The sequence below is a fragment of the Sardina pilchardus genome, chromosome 15 (genome assembly GCF_963854185.1).
Source record: "Sardina pilchardus chromosome 15, fSarPil1.1, whole genome shotgun sequence".
Classification (NCBI taxonomy): domain Eukaryota; kingdom Metazoa; phylum Chordata; class Actinopteri; order Clupeiformes; family Clupeidae; genus Sardina; species Sardina pilchardus.
The window spans coordinates 31,268,108-31,288,195 of NC_085008.1; the positions used below are offsets into that span (position 1 = coordinate 31,268,108).

Below are 20,088 nucleotides of genomic sequence, written 5' to 3' on the forward strand. Positions count from 1 at the left end.
ATGCTTTCTTACAGATTTTTTTGTTTACTTGTTTGTGTATGTGTATGTGTGCGTGTGCGTGTACGTGTGCGTGTGCGTGCGTGCGTGCATGTGTAAGCAAATATAGTATGAATATCTGTCCCTCTGGTGTTATCTGGGACATAAGTATTTGGGTCATCAAAGCGCATGTTACCGGCCAACTCCAATACTGCTGTGACCTCCCGCTGGGTCTTGGGGGCTGACCAGATCTCCCCTGCTAGAGGGCGACGGCACCGAATAAGAGGCACGAGCAGGGCACGACAAGCCCCCGGCACCGCACCCAGTCACTGCCCTGCCCCCCCCCCCTATGCTTCCTCTCGGGGGTGTCTCCGCAGGTGGGAGATGTGGGCGGTCAGGGGAGGGAGGGGTTCCTTCCACCCGTGTGGAGAACTTACCCAGTTACGCCGAATTACTACCCATTACCAATTAACACCCACCGAGGCTTCTCTAATATGTGCCTACACCCACCCAAACCCAAACAATAGCTGTTGTGTCGTCTTTGTGCTATCTCTAGGATAACCCGTCTTAATAAAATATACCTTGTCCCTCGAAAGACCACACTGAGTCCCAGGTCACAGGTGTATTGAGGTCGGACCTCCCTCTCACCTCTTCCAGGTGTATTGCCCTGAAACGAACGTAGAGCACAGGGTGGAGTGTGATTTGAAGTGAGTTGTAGTTCGTAAGGGAGCAGAGTGTTTTCCACCAGAACCATGCGTGGATGAGCTCACTGAAACAGCGTGCTGGTTTTGTCTTTGTTGAATAGAGGCCCTCTAGAGTGAGGCCCAGCCTGTTTAGGCTTGTCTGTCTCCTGTCCCATGTGCACGTGGTGGTGGTGAGGGTGGTGGTGGTGGTGGTGGAGGGTGTGGGGGTAGTAGTGGTCTGGGGGGCAGGGGAAGGGGAAGGGAGGGGGGGGGGGGGTTGTGCGTGAGAAGAGAGTTTCTTTTCTTCCACTAGACTGAACGCATGCATATTCATACTCAAAATCACACCCCCTTCTTCTCACCAACATGTACTTATCATGACCTACACACACAAACACACACGCCTCCACACACACAGTCACAAAGCTGTATGTACCCAAACATCCTCAAATACTCCCTCAGGTGACTCATCCAATCACTCATATGGACACACTCATGCTCATATGCACTCTTAGTCACTCCAATGTTGGTGGACAGAAACACATGTTTACAAAGCCACACACATTAACCTACTCAAAAGTCACAATCACAGTTTTGCTGCTGGTGTGTGAAGAGGGCTCTTGTCAGGAACAGGATATCACAGACTTTTAATGTGGTACAGATTTTTGGGGACTGGAAGCATTTTTAGTCCCAGTCCCTCCCCCCCTTCTCTCTTTTTTTCCCTAGCTGACCCTGTTGGACAGCTGATGCTGATTCTGGGAAATAAACGAAACAAGAAGGCCTTTGTTGGCAGCTCCCCCTGCTTCATTCAGTTCTCACTGTTTCTCCCCTGTAGCACTCTCTCTCTTTCTCTCTCTTTTCTCTCTCTCTCTCTTTCTCTCTCCATTTCTCCCCTTTTCCCGTACCCTTATCAGTTGCCTGTCGCTTTCACCTTCCCTCTCTCCGAGCAAGTGCTCGCTCACTGACCCTGGTGTTTTCCTTTCTCTCTTCTACTGTTTTTCTCCCCCCTCTCTCTCTCCCCTCTCTCTCTCTCCCCCTCTCTCTCTCCCCTCTCTCTCTCTCCCCCTCTCTCTCTCCCCCCTCTCTCTCTGCCCTAACCCCACCCTGTTGTCGTGACTAAGCGTAGAGGAGAGGGGAGCGCTGGCGTGCGCTCCGGCCTCACTCCCAACATGTGGTTTCAATCATGGCTGCCACTGTGACACCTAGCACTGGCTGGAAGACGGTCGGGGCAGTCGGGGCAGTCTGGGCGGAAGGTGAAGTGTGTGTGTGTGTGTGTGTGTTTGGAGTGAGGGCGAGGTGGGCTCGAGGCTACCTCCAATATGAGGCCAAGACTGGGGCGGCCTGTGCCACATCTGGGCGACGGTGAGCAGCAGCAGCAGACCATGTGCTGGAACAATACGTTTGCTAGGGAAGCAGACGGGGCGCCCCTGGGCTCTTTTCCACCTGCTCCAGTCACTGAGCCCGGCCACAGACAGAGGTGAACCTGGCTATGGACCCTGAGAACTCAAGTCTTGGGCCTTGTGCGTGTGAGAGTGTGTGTGTGTGTGTGTGTGTGTGTGTGTGTGTGTGTGTGTGTGTGTGTGTGTGTGTGTATGTGTACATGTGCGTGTGAGCAAGTGTGTGTGTGTGTGTGTGTGTGTGTGTGTGTGTGTGTGTGTGTGTGTGTGTGTGTTTGCCACTCCATATGTGCAGCTGGTATTGCACAAGACCTGCAGATGTGTGAGAACCAAACAAGACTGGATGTGCTCATCTAGAATCGCAGTAAGGGCAAGTGCTTTTTAAATGAAAGTAGTTTCTCATAAAAATAACAAGGAGATCATTGCTAATGGTAAAATCATGTTACCAATTCATGTGATCACATACAGATGGTCCAAATGTACACAAACACTCCTTTGCCTTTACCATCAGGAATTGTTTTAACTTTTTTACAGAGACTCTCCAAAAAGTATGTATTTTTTCCACTGGATAAAACCTATCAACACAAACCTATCAACACAAGGAGGTAGCAACAGGCAATATGCTGACATAAAGCGTAATCTTTGCCAACATTGATATTTACCAGAGTGACAATGGGATGGGTATTAGTACTAAGCCTTGTGGCACTTCCTAGTATAGTAATAGGTTGTAAACCTACATTTGACATTAACCAACAATATACATGTGTGGTGGTTTGTCTGAGAGACAATACGATTTTTTTTTTCTCACCAGTCTTAAGACCCAGTTCTGTGCTGAAAAAGATTACGGCGGCCAAGACAAAAGGCATGGCAGGGAATGACCTTGTTTAATGAAATGGGGAGATTGGTTAAGTGCCAGTAAGTGGGTTATACTCCCCACCATCACCATTGTGCATTATGCAACATTAACAATGCCCAAAAGGCAAGCTTTTGTGTTCAAAATGTGTCATATTGAAGAGGGGCCAGGGAATACATTGGCCGCTGTTCCTGTTTTTCCCAATCTCTATAAAAGTTATTTAAGAAGAGGGAGAGAGCCAGAATTTGGTGAAAGGCTGTGGAGGGAAGTTCAGCAAATTTCTCAAGTCATAACCCTGTACAAGCATGAGGCCTCGTAGGCCTCAGTTAAGCAATCCACGCCTTTATAAACAAACTCCTTCCAGATTCATCCAGGTATAGGGGTGACTGTGCAGTTCTGCCAAGAGACCATTTATAAGGATATAGCCTTCCCCCCTAAAGCCATCACGCACTGTCTGGGTTTTGTGAAGCGTTCCTCTTCTCAGCTCCACATCTGGCTTTTACGGGACATCTTTCCCTTTTTTCCCCTCGTTCTCTCAAGAACTTTGTGTTGCACAACACAACACACACACACACACACACACACACACACACACACACACACACACACACACACATACACACACACGCTCGTTTTTAGACGGGTAGTGCAGACTGCCTTGAGATGCATGCTCAGTGACTATTTTAATGTTTTTTTCCAGTCAATATCCTGCATCGGCAAATGTGAAATCTGGCAACACAAGTCGCAAATTTCAAAGCATGTCGTGTGCTGTACCACATGGCTGTTGTCCTTGGAGCTGGCAGTGTTTTTCTGTCTGTTCTCTAAAAGGCTAGAACAAGAAGATGTTGGTGCTGAATTGGAACAGCCTTGCACAAAACCGAACAGTCCGACACTGTGCCCTGCCCCCGTCCTCCGATGTTTTATGGTTTTGTTTTGGTGTTCGAGCTAATGCAGTGTGTTTGTAATAAAGTGTCCAACCTTGCCTCCATCTTTCAAAGGCTGCGAACATTTATGTAATAGGAGTGCTCAAGTGTCCAACGTTGCTAGCATTTGAAAACATAATGTGGAGATTAAACAGGAGATTGGAGATAGACTTTTTGTTGACTCTTTGTAGTTGTTTTACCCCAGGGAACCCTATAGACTCACAAGGAAGTTTGATTGTAGCACAGGACGCTGTGTGTGTGTTTGTGTCTGTGTGTGTGCGTGTGTGTGCGTGTGTGTGTGTGCGCGTGTGTGTGCGCGCACGCCCCTTGCTTCTCCACCACGTAGGCTGTGTTTACCTCTTGGATTGCTCACATCTGTGGAGCTGTTTAGAAATGTGGGCCTACTGTTTGTGTGGGAGCAAACCCACACTGATCCAGTCCAATCCTGATTTGTTGGCTGGACTCCTCTTTTCTCTGTCTCTCTTTCTCTCTTCCTTTCTCCCTTTCTCCCTTTCTCCCTCTCTTTAATGGCTTTCTCTTGGTTTTTGCCTCTGTCTCTCCATCTCCCTTTTGGAGACGCTGTGTGAAAGTGAGTTATTGGGTAACGCTGGAGAAGTCTGAAGGAGAACTTTGTGTCATTTCAACAGTAAACAGTTGCTCCCGCTCTCCCTCTCCACTTCTCTCTTTATCTTTCCTCCCCCCACCTCGCTCGCTCACTCCGGAGCCATGTTTGGGTCTGCTTGAGATCCCTCATGCCGTTTTCTTGGACAGGAGTGTCATCACAGCACATCTGTACAAAATAGATGTTATTACCCAACATGTGGACTGTCTCCTAATGTGAGGTCCAAAGCCATCGCTTTCTCTCTCTCTCTGTTCCTCTCTCTCTATCGCTCTCTCTCTCTCTCTCTTCCTCTCCCTTGCTCTCTCCGTCAACTCTAGCGAACTTTAGCGTATTTATAGCCCCCCATGGGTGTCCACAGTGAACAGAGAGGGGTGCCTGGAAGGATGGAGCTGCCTTATATAGTCAAATGGCTCTGATTTGTTCAAATGAACACGAGTATGAGCGGTCTGCTCATATTTTTTAGTCTTCCCCCTTTCAGTCTGACCTTGTTTCGCGTCTGTGCAGTCAGTCTAAACATCTCCACTTCTGTGTCTCTTTTCTCACAGTGATGTCCCACCACCACCAGCAACACCTTCAGCATGCCCAGCAGCAGCAACAGCAGCAGCAGCAACAGCAGCAGCAACAACAACAGCAGCAGCAGCAGGTTCAGGCCCAGACCATGGGCTCGCCTGGCGCCATGGCCCAGCAGCAGGGCTCCCAGGCGGGCATGATGGCCCTGCCCAACTCCATGAGTGCCCAGCACCAGCAGAAGATGCGACTGCAGCGGATCCAGCTGGAGCGCGAGCGCATCCAGAGGAGACAGGAGGAGCTGATGAGACAGGTGAGGGATCGTACCCGAGAAGCACACACACACACACACACACACACACACACACACACACAGTCACAGCACACATACATAAGCACACAAACCATAGCACAGTCACCAAAAGCTCGCAACAAGAACGACAAACAACTAGGTCATGAATCCCTATGTGTCAGCGGAACATGTGGCCCGTGTGTGTGTGTGTGTGTGTGTCTGTGTGTGGGTTCTGTTCGTCATTCCCATTTTCTCCCACAGGACAGAGGCTGTCCTCACACCTAATAAAAGTATATGACCAACATGCTTTTGTTTGGACAGACAGCACTTCCCTTTTGTAGCTGCGAGTCCCAAAGACAATGCTCTCTCCGCTGTGTTCCCAGGCATCCTGTTGGGTTCCTGCTGCAACACACACACACACACACACACACACACACACACACACACACACACTGTTTACTCTCCACCACACCGGTGGCCCAATCAGAATAGCCAATTACTCATCAACCTCTTCCTCACATAAGAACGCTGAATCGTTAATGGCTCACCAGCCCTGTGACAAAAACCGATTCCCGGCAGCCCTCCCCCTTGAAAAGGCCATGATCTCTTGGAGCGCAATCAGTCTCTGGCCCGTAACCGCGCCATCTGAAGTCACACCTATCTATATCCCCGAGTGGGACTGAAAAACATTGTTTATGTGGCGTTTTGGAAAGGGCTTCAATGCGTTTGAGCGGCCCCTGGTGGCAGCAGGGCAGAATTGTTTTTTTTTCTTTTGTGGCCAGCCACACCTGTTAATGTTGGCCGAATGAACCTCACAGTGGCGGGGAGAACTTGCTAAAAAAGGAGCAAGATTTATGGCGTTCGTGTTTATACTGAGGAGCTGTGAATCCCTGTTCTCGGCAAGATGCGAGCAGACAGTGTTTACAGGACGGGCCTCCGTCCGCTCGCTGCTGTCCAGGCCGTTACCTCACTCAGGAGATGTTTATCTTGCTGCGAAATCTGCCCGCACTCTTCTCGGACTCCCATCTCCCAGCCTCCCAACCGCAAGTCTCCCAAAAGTACGCAGAGGAGAGACGGAAAAAAATAATATTAAAAAAAAGGCAGCAAAGAGAGCAGAGTGCCGAGGGACCTGAAAGGCAGCTGTGTTACTTTTCTGAGCCTGACTGAAAATGATGAGTCAGTGATGTGTTTTTGGCAGCACAAAGATTTCCATCTCTCTCTCTCTCTCTCTCTCTCTCTCTCTCTCTCTCCCTTTCTCGGACTGCACTCCTCCACCACTGTCCCACTCCCACTCCCCTGCAGCTGTTGATCTGTAAGGCCCCTCCCTTTTGGAGCCGGAGGAGTGATGACCTCACCGGCCTGACCCCTTGTCTAAAGGGCGCCAGCTCCGTGTTGACAGGCCGAGTGGAGAATCAAACTTCAACTACAAGCGCTGGTGGTCGAGCAAAACAAAAGGGAACAGACACCTCCTTGACTTTGTACACGCGGGGAAACCCCTCTGTATCAAATGCCCTCAGCCATGCCTCTGAAAGCGAGCGACATCAGAGATTTTTTTTTTTGTTCTCGCTCGCTTTTGTACTGACAGAGGGGTTGTAACGTGGCACGGCCCGACGGGCAGCCATTTTGCTCGAATGTCTCACTTAGACAGAAAGTAAAATGGAACAATGTCGGCGCGCACAGGGGCTTTCTCTCTGAACTCTTTTAGCTTAGTGGACAGACACACAATAGAGCCGGACCTGCTTGGTGCACCAGCGCAGAGCCTCTAGAGAAGGAGACATACAGCCCCGGGGGGGGGGCAGATTGAATTTCCTGTAGTGCAGAAGACAAGCACACACCTGTAACTGAGCGCGCTCACAAGGCCAGGTTTAAAAAAAAAAAAAAAAAAAAAAAGAAAATCCCCCCACACGGGCAGGTGCCATGTCTCACTGTTGGTCAGCATTGTTTTTTTATGGGATTTGGACATCAGAGATGTCATGGTTGTGCCATTAAGAAGATTCATCTTCTTTTTTTTCTTCTTGCGGCATATGTGATTCAGTATACTGTGTTTGTGCTGTGATTATATACAGTATAATTCAGTGTATTTCTGTGTAATTTTAGCTCGAAGTGAAAATACAGAAACAGATGAAATACAATAGCCCTGTGGCTCATGTGATTGTAGCTTGCAAGGATGAGTCATTCAACTGTCATAGCAGCTACTGGATACTCGTTGATATAATGTAGCACATGATCATGTTCTAAGATACTATACCGCACATGATGTTCTAAGATATATCCTAGCACATGATCATGTTCTGTCCTGTAGCACAAAGTATCTGTGGCGCAACAGGCTACAGCGCTCATGCCATGGGTCTGAGAGCCCACGGGGACCCAGGTTAGAGTCCGGCCTGCGGTCACTTCCCGGTCCCACCCCATTTCTCTCTCCAGCTTGTTTCCTGTCTCACTTTTCACTGTCCTATGAATTGAGGCAAAAAAGCCCCCCCCCCAAAAAAAAAAATCTTAATTAGGAAAGAAAACTCCCTTGTGCAGATGTAGTATTTCAGTGTTGTTCGTTTCCCCCAGGAGGTGGCGCTGTGCAGACAGCTGCCCATGGAGTCAGAGAACATGACCGCAGTGCCACCAGCCGTCAACCCAGCGCCCATGAACCAGGGCACCATGCCAACCAGCGGATCGGACCCCTTTCTCAACAGGCAAGTTCTTAATGTGCACATGCTGTCTTTATCACCACCTCTCTCTCTCTTTTTCTCTCTTTCTCTGTCTCCTCCTGCTGCTGTTCTGAGTGCTGAGGCCAAGCACTCTTCAACACGCTGTCTTGCTCATCATCATCATCATCATCCTCCTCATGGTGTTGGTGTTCTCATATCTGTGTCTGTCTCTATCCGTCTCCCTCTGTGTCTCCCTGTTATCTGTCCTCCAATAGTTTCTTTATCCTCTCGGCTGCTCCATGAAGTGTGTCCTCTGTGTTTAACTTGCACTCTGAAGTGCAGCCAGTCTGACGGCACACAGCTGGGTGACCACCTTGGCCATCAAACAGCCAGCTCCTCTGTGCCGGCTCATTTAACCAGCGTCAGAAGGCTGCCATCCTCCCTGCTTTCAAAGGCTCTCTGTTGGACTGTGTTAACTCGCAATGGCTATTTGATTTAGAAGGGAGGTGTGTGTGTGTGTGTGTGTGTGTGTGTGTGTGTGTGTGTGTGTTGGATCCGGTCGTGTAGATATGGGAAAAGGCTGGCATTAATGAAACTAATCCAGGCCTCCCTTGGCCGGCGCACAGTCGAAACTGGCGAAATCCAGTCATGGTGTTGAGATTCCCGTAAAGCAGCTTATTAGCGCTGGCCAGTGAATGCAGGCCCCTGTGCTTCGGGAGGGCCGCACCGGTCAGCTCTTGGCTGTAAACAGCTGCCACTCCTCCTCAATTTACACCTCTGAGCCGCCGCGGGTCCATGCCCGCTGCCCGCCGCCGTGCCACAGCGCACCTTTTCATGCCAGCCTATTCATGAGCGGCGGGCCAAGAGCTGGGTGTCGTGACCCCGCGTGTCGGGCACGATCCGCTCCACTGGCCTCAGCGTTTGCCCTCCTAACCCTCAAAAAGCTACGGCAGAACAGGAGGCTCAGTGTCTTCGCACCTATCCAGCCAAGAGCATGGAGACACAGGAGGAGGCCTGTAGTTAGGGGAGATGCAGCAGCTGCTCAGAGAGGGAGGACAAGAGACTTTGTGTCTTAGGAGAGTACTTAGTTCTTCCATAATTTACTTCAATGAGACCACTACCAGGACAGCTGTGATTTATGTGAATATGATGAGGAAGTACCAACACAGTGTGATGTATCCACATCAAGTGGATATGCATACATAGGCATAGTACAGAACTTTATATTTAGAAAGCATTCAACAACAATTTCAACAACAATTTCTACAACTTAAGTAAAGCAAGTTAAAGTTAACTTAAAGTAAAAGAGTAAGTACGTATAAACTGTGAGTCTTTGGCTTGGTCTCATGGTCATCTGTCTGCCCCTACCACAGTGGGCCCTACCACTCCAGGGAGCAGAGCACGGACAGTGGCCTCGGCCTCAACTGCTACACCAACTGCCCCACCACTCCAGAGGACTTCCTTAACAACATGGAGGACATGGACACAGGTATGGATAGTGATTTATAACCATCAGACAGTTCATTTTGGCTCGGTGGCATTAAAAATACTCTATACACTATTGGGCTATTCCATATCAATCCAACCATTTCTTATTTCCTACCTTTTTATTGAATTAATATGATACAGAAATCCCAAATATTAGAGCCAAGGGAACGTGTTGAAAGTACAACCACTTTGTACAGCTTGTCTGGGAGTCATGTGTACAGGAGTTTCTGGTAGATTAAATCACCCATGGTCTTGAAAAAGCCCAGATAGCCGCAAAAGTTTTTTTACTCAGAAAGATAAATATTAGTTGGGTATTTTCAATACTATTTGAACAGTAGATATTAGAATAAAAGAATAAAAATAAAGCTGAAGAGAGGCCGTATCTGGCACAAAATGTTCCAAACTTACCAGAAGCAAACTTACCTGACCAAATACACATTTGTCCTCATAAGCACGAAGACATGTACAGTATGCAACATTTCGTTTATGAGCACCATAAATAAATGCCTGTTTTTTCCCTCTCTTTCTCTCTGTCAACAGGAGAAAACCTGGCGCAGGGCAACATGAATGTTCCACAGCAGAGCCGTTTCCCCGACTTCCTGGACTCCCTGCCGGGCACCAACGTAGACCTGGGCACCCTGGAGGGCGCCGACCTCATGCCCATCCTCGATGTGGAGTCGGTTCTCAACAAGAGCGAGCCTTTCCTCACCTGGCTTTAAAACGGCAAGGAAGTCAGACCGTCAACACACTAAAAAAGACTTTATTTTGCTACCTTTCTTATTATGTAAAAATCTGTGAACTCTTCTCCTCCAAGGTTTTTACTCGCGTGTAAAAGCATTGTTGTCATTAACTCATTGATTATTCTTGTGCGAATAGCTACCACATCACAGTGAAATCCCTCTGAATTCTGAGCTGAATGCAGACGCTAACCAAAGGTCCCTCATCACGCCGAGAACAAAGCTGAACATGTCCAGTCATGGCTCAAGAAAATGGAACAAAGTTAATGTTTTATGTAACGTTTGAGATAGCATTCACTTTTAGCACCTCAAATTTAGAATAAATGGAAATCTATAGCATTCCTGTTTCTGTGTAGGGGTGACGCAGCATGGCAAGGGGGGGAAAGGGCCGCCTGTTGGTCTTCCCGAGCTATATTTTTTAAACCAGGAGCAGGGACAACACAGCCAGTAGATGGAGCCACAGTGTACAGTAAAATGGAGGCCCGCACCTGATCCAGCAACACCACAATTCAGCGTCTGATTAAACTCTGAAGTCTTTGAGGCCATCGGGCTTCCCTCGAACAACAATGCAGCCTTATGAACAAAGTATTTTTTCTTTCTTCCTTGTGTTTTGGTTACACTTTAGTTAACAGTGGCCAACCTCTTACTTTGTAGTGCTTATGTGAATACTGTGCATGAAATACTCCACACGCTGGGACTCCATGATCGCGCATTTAGACCATGGCGGCTTGTTTTAAAAAATGTGATGTGATGTGTGTGTGCGTATGTATGTGTGTGTGTGTGTGTGTGTGTGTATGTGTGTGTGTGTTTGTCATGCAGCAATTCATTTGTTCAGTGGCTATACACACAGTATCCACATTAGCGAGTGCGTAAAGAATTAGGGCACCGAAATGTTTTAAAAAGTGTTGCCTCTTTTTTTGCATACTTCTCAGAAAAATACCAAATCATTTTTCTACTGTGTGCCATGTTACTATAAAAGCTTTAAAAGGTGAATTTTTATTCAGCTAAACTTCTAAAGAAGCAATATTTGGTCAGCATAACTGTTCTAAGCTGATTTAGCTTTTCTATCACTAAAGCTCCATGTCTCTGAAATGCAATTTGTAGACATAAGTTTTGTATCATGTACTTTTATACTGCTTACAGTATTCTTTTTTATATACTGTAAAATAGCCTAGATGAGTTTCTTGCATCTGGTGCATTTATGACTTTTAATATAGAGTTAGCATTTTTAGTATTTATCAAGAGCTATGATTCATTTTTAGAGAGAGATTTTAGTTTTTTTTTTATTTTTTTTAATGAAATTAAAATTTCAAAGCACTACAAATCAGCAAGGGATTCAAGATATCTGATGAAGTGGGTATTGAAGTTAGGTCATCTAGATCATCATTTTTAGTTCCTACCTTTGTTTTGGTTCTGGTTGAATGTGTGGCTTTGATAATCCTTTATAGAAGCAAATTGACCCGTCTGATCCTTGTTGTATTCTAAATTTGGTCTCAGAAAGTAGGGTGAGGTGCTTCTCAGAGGAGAGCATGTGTTCTAATACCTGCAGGGAATAGACAAAGATAGTATTTTGTATACCCGAGGTAATTTTGTCAGCGGTTCAATGGGACTGATTGATTTTTTTTTGTTTGTTTGTTTCTGTTTTCAAACTGGATAATCACATCGAAGCGAACAACACAATCTTGTCTTCCTCACTGTGGTGGTGTTAAATCCAGTTTGATATTTCTTTTCTACATCTGTCTAAGTTCATTTGTACTTGCATGTTGAATGAGATATATGCTATTCCTAGCCTTGGTGGACTATTGCTCCATTCTCTATGGTGACTTAACTGTATCGGGGATTACATTATGGGATGTTTCGGGGCGGAGCGGGTGAAGATAGACACACACTCTCACACACACACACTAAAATGACAGCACGAGGTGTGGGAAATAAACATGAGCAAAGAGGACACAGATGTGAGGTCACACACACACACACACACACACATACACACACGACACACACGACACACACTCACACTTGGAGACACACAAACACACTTACCAAAACGGCTCATGACGTCCTTCACGCGGTTAGGACTGATTGGCTCATTGCTGGGTCTGAGCTTGTGAACATAATGGATGCCTAAGATCGCGCTGGTCCTCCTATATCTCTACGGAGGACAGGACAGCCACTTGGGATTGATGACGCCCTGTTTTTGTGGACTATGCTCTGGGGTTCAAAAGTGGGGCCTACCGCTCCCCCTTCAACACTTAAGGGGCCACCCTATGAACAGGGCTGAAGCAAGAGCTGCTTTTAGGAAAGTGCTTTTCCTAACAAGCTCTTAAACAATTCAAAAGGCTTTTCTTTAAAAAAAAAAATGGCATTGTTTTTGTTTTGTTTTTTTCAATTGTATTAGATATGTATTAAAAATGTTATTCCAGAACAAGCTCATGCTAGAGTTGTCACTGTGGGCATTGCAGAGTAATACAAATAGCAGAGAAGACAAGAGAGGCAGAGGTCAGGTCAAGCTTAAGAGAACGAATATGACTATTGCTGTACTGAGAGACACATGTGCTTCAGTTTATAAAAGTAAAACTGCTGCAGTGATGGGGATGCCACTTTGGGTAAAGAAAATGTGGCAAAAGTCAATGTGGGTTTTGAGAACACGTTTAATAATGCTTTAAAAACATGTAGATGGAATGGTCAGAGATTTACCGGTATGTGTAGCATTCATACAATGCAATCCTGCAGAGTGCAACATTCTGCTACACACACATAGGGAGAACTTTTTTATTTTCTAAAGAGTAGAATAACAGGGTATGTGGATGTTGAAGGCATGCTAGAGCTCTGCAATCACACACTCTCTCACACACACTCACACATCCATACACACACACATAAACTAGACTGCAGTTTACTGTATCCAGGATAAGGCAGTGTGAAGTTCATGAACAATGTCACCTCATCAAGAGGTCTCTGAAACTAAAATGTCTTGTAACTTGTTAAAAAATCAAATAAAAAATGGTTCTGTACCACTTATATTGGGTTATTTCTGTCTTGATTTACTGCGACAATGTTCTGTTTCTCAGGTATGAAAACATATGGTCATCTCAAGATTTCTTAATACACATTTGGGCCCACAACTTGTAAAATTCAATCTGACTACATAAAATGTTAGATCAACATGACCAGTAGAGGTCAGTATTACACAATGTCCTTTACAGTTTTTTCCAATCGTTTACACACAATTTTGAAAACGGGGCTCTTTTTGTCTAAACACATCACACAATTAACCAAACACAACACCCAATCATCAGAACATAACAGATTGTTAGCTAAATGAAATATTTCTGTCAAAACAATACACACATTGATAAAACCTTATACTGTTCTCATATCACTAACACATTCTTTGAATGATTCCACACTGTCGCTATCTTATACACACCAACACAATAAATTCAAAACACATCTGTAAAAACTCTCTTCCAATATATGGATCTTATTCAGACATATTGTTTGAGAGCATTAGGACAATTTAGATTACAAAAATATTTTGATGAACCCTCATCAAGCAATGCACAAAACTGATGCTGCAGACAATATTTCTTTCTTTCACTGTACCATATGTTCAGTTACAGCCAATCAACAGAAAAAGGCAAAATTATAGTTCTTACAACTGTAAAATGTAGAAAAATAAAAATGTGTACACAAATACACTTACAGTACTGTACACTTACAGTCACTGAAGAAAAACTAAAGCAACAATACAAACAACAACAATACGTAATACTCTAATCATCTCTCCGTCTAGCTGGATCAAGCCATGAGAGTTCATCCACATCACAGGCTATGGGTGCCTCTCATTTGGGCTTTTATACATCCTCCCTCGCTCCTCGGGCCTCGATCCTCACTGATCGACATAAAGAATAATGGGGCGAAAAACAATGGTATAGTCTATCCAGTGTTAGCTATAGATCAATGGGAACGCCCCTCGAGGATAACACACCTGAGTGCTGCGTTTTCAATTTTGCACATGTGTGCTTACACACCTGGTAGATGTGATTATTCAATTTGTTCATTAGTGTGGTCATTGGCAAGCCAGGGCTTTGTAATGAGAAGGAAGTACCTAACAATCTTTATCTGTGTCTAAGGTGTTAAAATGTGTTTTACGTTTTGACATTCACTGTGTGTAGGCTAATGTTTTGCAAAAAGTGTGAAGCTGAATTTGTGCTTAATGTTGTACTGCTCTGCGCAGGTGTTTTGCTTCTTAAGTGTTAAGTATTGTTAACTGTCTGATAACCTTAATTTTAGTGTGTATTTGGAAAAAACTGTAAAGGAAAACGCCACATTTGTTGGGGACTTTCTTATTTGCATCTACAGTACTCTATAGTTAGATTAGAGGATACATCCTCTTTTCTTCTCGGTATACTGTATGCAATAACTCAGTCTGACGTGACATCCCCTGCTGTTAGCCTAGCTCAGCATAATGAACTGGAAGTGTGTTACACCAGTCAGCCTGTAGCTCCCAGAAGTGTCAAATAGCAACGGCAAAATGTTCTTATTTTCTTGTATATGTTGTGACATGTATTTGATGTAGAAATATTAATGTTAAATGAGAAACCGGAATTGTGCATACGTCAGGGTTGAAAACGTATCAGAATCTCAGAAATAATCTGAGTTTGCACGTCTTAAGACGCCTACATCAGGTCAAATCCCAAATGGTGTAGCCAGACTTGGCCTGAACTCTTCAGGGTCACATGAGGACAAATGCAGTTTCATCTCTCATTAGCCTCCCTTGGGGACCGCACCCTGCTATGACACGACAGTGAGTGATCTGAAGGGACATACACAATAATAGATCACATATTTACCCCCGATATTTATTAACAGGTTTAAACAAGAACAGCCAGGCATCTGCCCACGCTTGTTGGGTCATATTAACCAAAGTGAAACCAAATAGCAGCATCTGCAGTCTGAGCCAGATTTGCATCATATATGAGGGCCGAGGTAGGTCACCCTCTGTCCGTCTCTATGAACATTTGATGAACTGTTAAGACCTGATTACAATACTCTCAATAAGAAATTGAGAAGAGAAATTGTGAATCTTTGAGAAAATGTTTGTTGGCTGGTGTGTTGGCTTACTTGCTCTCTTAAACAATCACAAAGCAAGTTGACTCACACCCATCAAGCAATGAGATGCTCACTTGATATCTGAGCACAGACGCTCTTGTCCTGCCATGGCTATGTAAATAGCTCTGAGCTGATTATGGCTGGTCAGTTGGCCCTGGACATCATGTGCCATAAGGCAGAACAGAACCACACCATAAATGCCCCCTATAAAACTCCATGACAAAACACCACAGAAACAGCTTGGGGAAACAGTAAATGTTTACTCAGAGTAGAGGAAGCAAACAATGTCTGTGTATTAACGAGAACAGCATGGAATTAAGCTGTAAAGTTGCATAAACCCTCAAAGCAAATGAGGAGGAGCAAGCTACAGGAACATATCCAGATACTCACTCTAGTGAGAGGAACAGGCAAAGTTGTGGTAGATACAAGTTGCCACCGCATTATTGAAAGGTGGTGAAATATTTCAAAAGTTCTTGAGGAAAACAAAGTCAGTGACTTAAATTATTGGAATTTGTTTCAGAAAATGTTACTGAAAATTATGACATAGCTCTACAATGCTTAACATACTGTGGATGTTTATGTTGCCTTTAAAAATGAACATACAGTAGGTGAGAAGAAGTGAAGAGATTTAGAAGAGGAAGTGAAACCATAATTTCATCAGCATTATGGCATCATTACTCCCAATGGCTCTCGAAGGCAAAACTGTCTAATATGTGCAAAAATAAATATTTACGAGTGAAAGACTAGGGTTTTGGCCCCTTTTGCCATCATACGATTTTCCATCAGGCAAAACTATAGAAATCAGTTACAAAAAAGTCAGTTTAAAAAAGCACAGTTGAACATCATAAATACATAAGTAAAACACAACTTTAGGACTGATGCTACTTCTCAGTTGTGGATCCTTCAGGCACCTTCACTACTCTGGAAAACAAAAACACACAACAAAAAACAGTTCAGATAAGCTATAGAAAATCTAAATAATACAAAAATAAAATCCAATCAATTGGAAAAGTACAACATTGAGAAATATCATCTATTATTAAATCATAATTTCAGTGGCACAGAAGCAACATAATCAAAATGTCAATATTCAAATATAACTTTTATTAAGGGCTTAGTTCCTGTGTGCTCCATGCAAGTGTCTCTCTCTCTCTCTCTCTCTCTCTCTCTCTCTCAATTCAATTCAATTCAATTCAATGAAGCTTTATTGGCATGAATGTTTCAATAGCATTATTGCCAAAGCTCAATTACATGTACACAAGTACAGTAGATGCATAGACAGACAATTACATATACATTGTACATGTAATATACATAAACATACATAAACTCTCTCTCTCTCTGTGTGTGTGTGTGTGTTTGTGTGCGTGCGTGTGTGTGCGTGTGTGTGTGTGTGTGTGTTTGTGTGCGTGTGCGTGTGCGTTCGCGCTCTCACCCCACAGCATCCACAGCAGTCCCCACAGATGGTGCCAATGATTCCGTTGATGGCCTGGAAGCCGCAGAGGGCCACCTGCACCAGTCCCATGACCAGCAGCATGGAGAAGAGGGTCAGATGCCAGGTCACAATGTCCCCTGGCCCTTTACAGGCATCCCAGAGTTTGTGGTTCGACAGGTAGTCTCTACAAAAGCCCACAGGCCACAGAGGGATAAGACTCTTGGAGCAAAGCAGCACACGTTTGCCTGTAGGTCTACAGGTCACTACTGTTACTGCAACATGGATATTACTCTAAGACTTTTGCTTTCAGGTGGGAAATAATGATGTTTGAATTCTACATAAATACTGTATGCTTCAATCTTGTGCTCAAAACATAATCACATCACAGGTAATAAAACTGTCCAGCATTTGAATAATGGAAAGAGTCAAGGGCATGTGTTATTTGAGTCGACCATTAGCCCGATACATCTTCATAGATAATTGATCTGAATCCAGTGTGTAATGTAGTAACAGTGTTTTTCATTCTATGGTGGTGAACATGATGTGTCCCTTACCCCTCTACAAATGGGTATGAAAAGTTGCCCGAACCCAACATTTCGCATTTGGGTCCCCGGTTGATGGCGACTGCAGAGATGATAACGGAATAACCAGCTCCCACCACACCAATAGCAGCAAATATGATAGAGGTGAACATCTGAAAGGTAGCAAGGATGAAAATCAATTTAAGAAGTTGGAGCTATTGGATCTGATTTTCATGTGACTATCAATCAAACATTTAGCCATTTCAGAAATGATGGGAAATGTTATAGTTATATATCCATATTGCTTAGGGTTATACTGTATCTTTGGGTTTGAATTTGTGTCTAATCAGTGTCTATGTATAATATCTTTTGCTGTTTTTGTCTGTTTTTGCTGGTTGTAGATATATGTTTGAGAGAGCAAGTCTCTTACCGCAAACCTCTTGCCACAGCTCTCATTTCCACAGCAGCCACAGCAGTCATTGTTTTTCAGACCCAGGAAGACTAAAGCTGGGAAAATCATCTGGACATTGGGGGCATTAAGAGTTACATACACATTGAAAGCTGTTCAGTAAGTTAAGGTGTTTTGGATGAACTGCACATATGTGTGAATACGCGGATGTGCTTTCTTTTCATGGGAAATATTTCAGGATTTAACCATTTAATTGCTTAATTTCAGACCTTCACATTTAAAACTGTTTAACATGTTCAAAATAATTCAAATTGTGTACATTCATAAAATTACATTTACTTAACCTTAGTTATTTATAAATGTCTCAATGTTTGTCCCCATGTAGCACACCTTCTTTTCAAAATGGCCTAAATAATGTGGAGATTGTGCTATTATAGATTATAATAATTTTATTTTCAAATTAATTTGTTCTTAATAATTGGACATTCCATGTCCAATTATTAGGCTATATCTAAATATCATTATATATCATCATAAATATCATTATCTAAAACAACAAAATACAAATCATTTACAGACACACCTAGACTACATAGTCTGAGACATTGTTTTCATGCTTATAGGAGCGTAGTTATCTTTTTTTCTAACCCCCTCCCTGTTCAATCAGTCAGATCTTTGTCTCCTAGGTTTTGGAGACTAGGTACATATCTCTTGTATGACCAATTAGTTCCATATTGTTATACAATATTTGTCCCAACAATAATTCTATTGCTTTATTGTAATTCTCTTACCAAAACACCAGAGCCGAAGATCCCGCCAAAGTACCACACCTCATCTGTGATGTGGTCATTGTTGTCAACGGTTTTGCCTCCAGGGAAAAAGAGCAAGATGTTGCAGAGCAGACACAGGATGGCCAGGGGGATGAGAGTGATGCCCAGGCACTTAGCACAGCTACCAGTACACATGGTTCAACAGGAAAGGCTACCACAGATGTGAAAAAAGTCTCCGCCAAAATCACTCAGTGTCCCCTCAAGACAAGACAAATACCAGTTCCACAGAAATCCACAGCTCAAATTGACTGAGTATCAGTTGAGATACAGACTATATATAGTCTCCACGGGAGATGATGTCACTGCCTTAAATTCAATTTACACCGGGTTATTTCACTATGACAACCATGGCTCTGTTAATGTTCTACCATGGGGTTGGTCTGCTGCCGCTATCGGATCATTCCAGAGAGGGTTGGTGGATGTCGTGACAGTGTGGAGGAGTGCACAACTTAACACTCCTGTTTTGCTCAATTTCCATGAATAGCATAATGATTGTCAGCAGGTACCCCCCCAATAATGTGACATGATGGCCCCCTGTCAGTGTAGGGCCCTGGGAATCCTCCTAACTCATCTGCCTTTACATGAGCGTGGGGGTTTACACTGTAGCCTAAGTGAGTGTGTGGGGTTACAATCATGGCTCCTGTGAAATTTCAGGCTACCACAATCAGATTTAAAGGCCATATAGCCCACACATACAGTCATAGGTAGGCCCTAGGCTATCAAAGTAGGCTTGTTGTCAACCAGTAGCCTAATGCAATGTCAAAATATTGCAGATTTTCTTTCTTTCCTTGTGGGGTAGACTGAGTACAGTTGGGTCATGTGTACAGTTGAGACACCTTAAATATCTTGCCTGCAAACCAAGCCTGATCTATGATTTTTGCTATACATATGTGTGTTAGTGTTCTCTTTAATCATGGGAAATTTGGACACTGTGCATATCTCCTGTCCAAAGATATTGGCAAAAGTATTTTTACCATAGTGAGAATTTCACTTAACCATGTTCCTTCCACAGTGAATATCTTATTACTCCAATGTGACTGTTATACTTTTCTTACATCATTGCAAAGGTCATTCTGTGCTCTACAAACTGACATATTTCATGACATCCTTTCATGCAAGGTTGTTGCATTATTTAGAAAAATGTGCAAGATGGTCAGAAGGGTACTTTTGAGACACTTTGTCTCAACTGTACCCGGATAAAATCCCATTGGATTGCATGGTGTTTATTTGTGCATATTATGATGGCATTTAGGCAATATAGAACACAAATGTCAATAAAATGAATGTTTTTTATATTTAAACTATGTATTATTAATGAATATATCTTATAACATGAAGATTTTAACGATTACATCATAATTTGAAAATTAGCCATGATAAAACCAAGAAAAAAAAAGATATTTTCATCTTTAAACATTTGTCCCTGCTTTATGTCTATCTGATGCCAATTTAGATTAAAAAAAAATAAATTAAAAAAAGGATTAAAATAAAAAGAAACACTCAGATTACACATTTTAAAAAGTTTGCTACATTTGCAGTGAATGGCTAGTCAGCCTTCCAGCATCAAGAATAGGCGTCTCAACTGTAGGCTACCATGCTACTGTCTCAACTGTACTCAATAAAATTATATTAGGGTATGGTTGAGACAAAATGCC

At 43.8% G+C, this 20,088-nt stretch overlaps 2 protein-coding genes across 4 annotated transcripts in view; one reads left to right on the plus strand and one right to left on the minus strand.

Moving 5' to 3' along the window:
• The window catches only part of wwtr1 (WW domain containing transcription regulator 1), a 43,933-nt gene extending 30,789 nt beyond the window's left edge, over nucleotides 1-13,144 (plus strand). For 2 of the 3 annotated variants that reach the window (XM_062555560.1, XM_062555562.1), the window contains 4 exons: nucleotides 5,000-5,274; nucleotides 7,813-7,940; nucleotides 9,269-9,384; nucleotides 9,924-13,144. In XM_062555560.1, coding sequence (XP_062411544.1) covers nucleotides 5,000-5,274; nucleotides 7,813-7,940; nucleotides 9,269-9,384; nucleotides 9,924-10,102 — 698 coding nt within the window. In that variant the 3' untranslated portion in view covers nucleotides 10,103-13,144. The remainder of the gene's footprint in view (nucleotides 1-4,999; nucleotides 5,275-7,812; nucleotides 7,941-9,268; nucleotides 9,385-9,923) is intronic. The other variant, XM_062555561.1, reaches the window with a different exon arrangement.
• Nucleotides 13,145-15,486: 2,342 nt separating this feature from the next.
• On the minus strand, nucleotides 15,487-18,691 carry tm4sf4 (transmembrane 4 L six family member 4). Its single transcript, XM_062556073.1, has 5 exons — nucleotides 18,395-18,691; nucleotides 17,625-17,714; nucleotides 17,228-17,367; nucleotides 16,674-16,857; nucleotides 15,487-16,159 (listed from the first exon to the last, which is right to left on the minus strand). The coding sequence occupies exons 1-5, from the start codon at nucleotides 18,566-18,568 to the stop codon at nucleotides 16,142-16,144; spliced, it is 606 nt and encodes a 201-aa protein (XP_062412057.1). The 5' UTR covers nucleotides 18,569-18,691; the 3' UTR covers nucleotides 15,487-16,141.
• Between the last annotated feature and the right edge of the window lie 1,397 nt (nucleotides 18,692-20,088).

What these genes read in the sequence shown, in the direction of transcription:
- tm4sf4 (XM_062556073.1), bottom strand. Translation starts at nt 18,568, where the DNA reads ATGTGTACTGGTAGCTGTGCTAAGTGCCTGGGCATCACTCTCATCCCC. An exon ending in TCTTCGGCTCTGGTGTTTTG is followed by an intron (nt 17,715 to 18,394) that starts GTAAGAGAATTA and finishes CCCAATGTCCAG; the next exon opens with ATGATTTTCCCAGCTTTAGT. An exon ending in GCTGTGGCAAGAGGTTTGCG is followed by an intron (nt 17,368 to 17,624) that starts GTAAGAGACTTG and finishes GCTACCTTTCAG; the next exon opens with ATGTTCACCTCTATCATATT.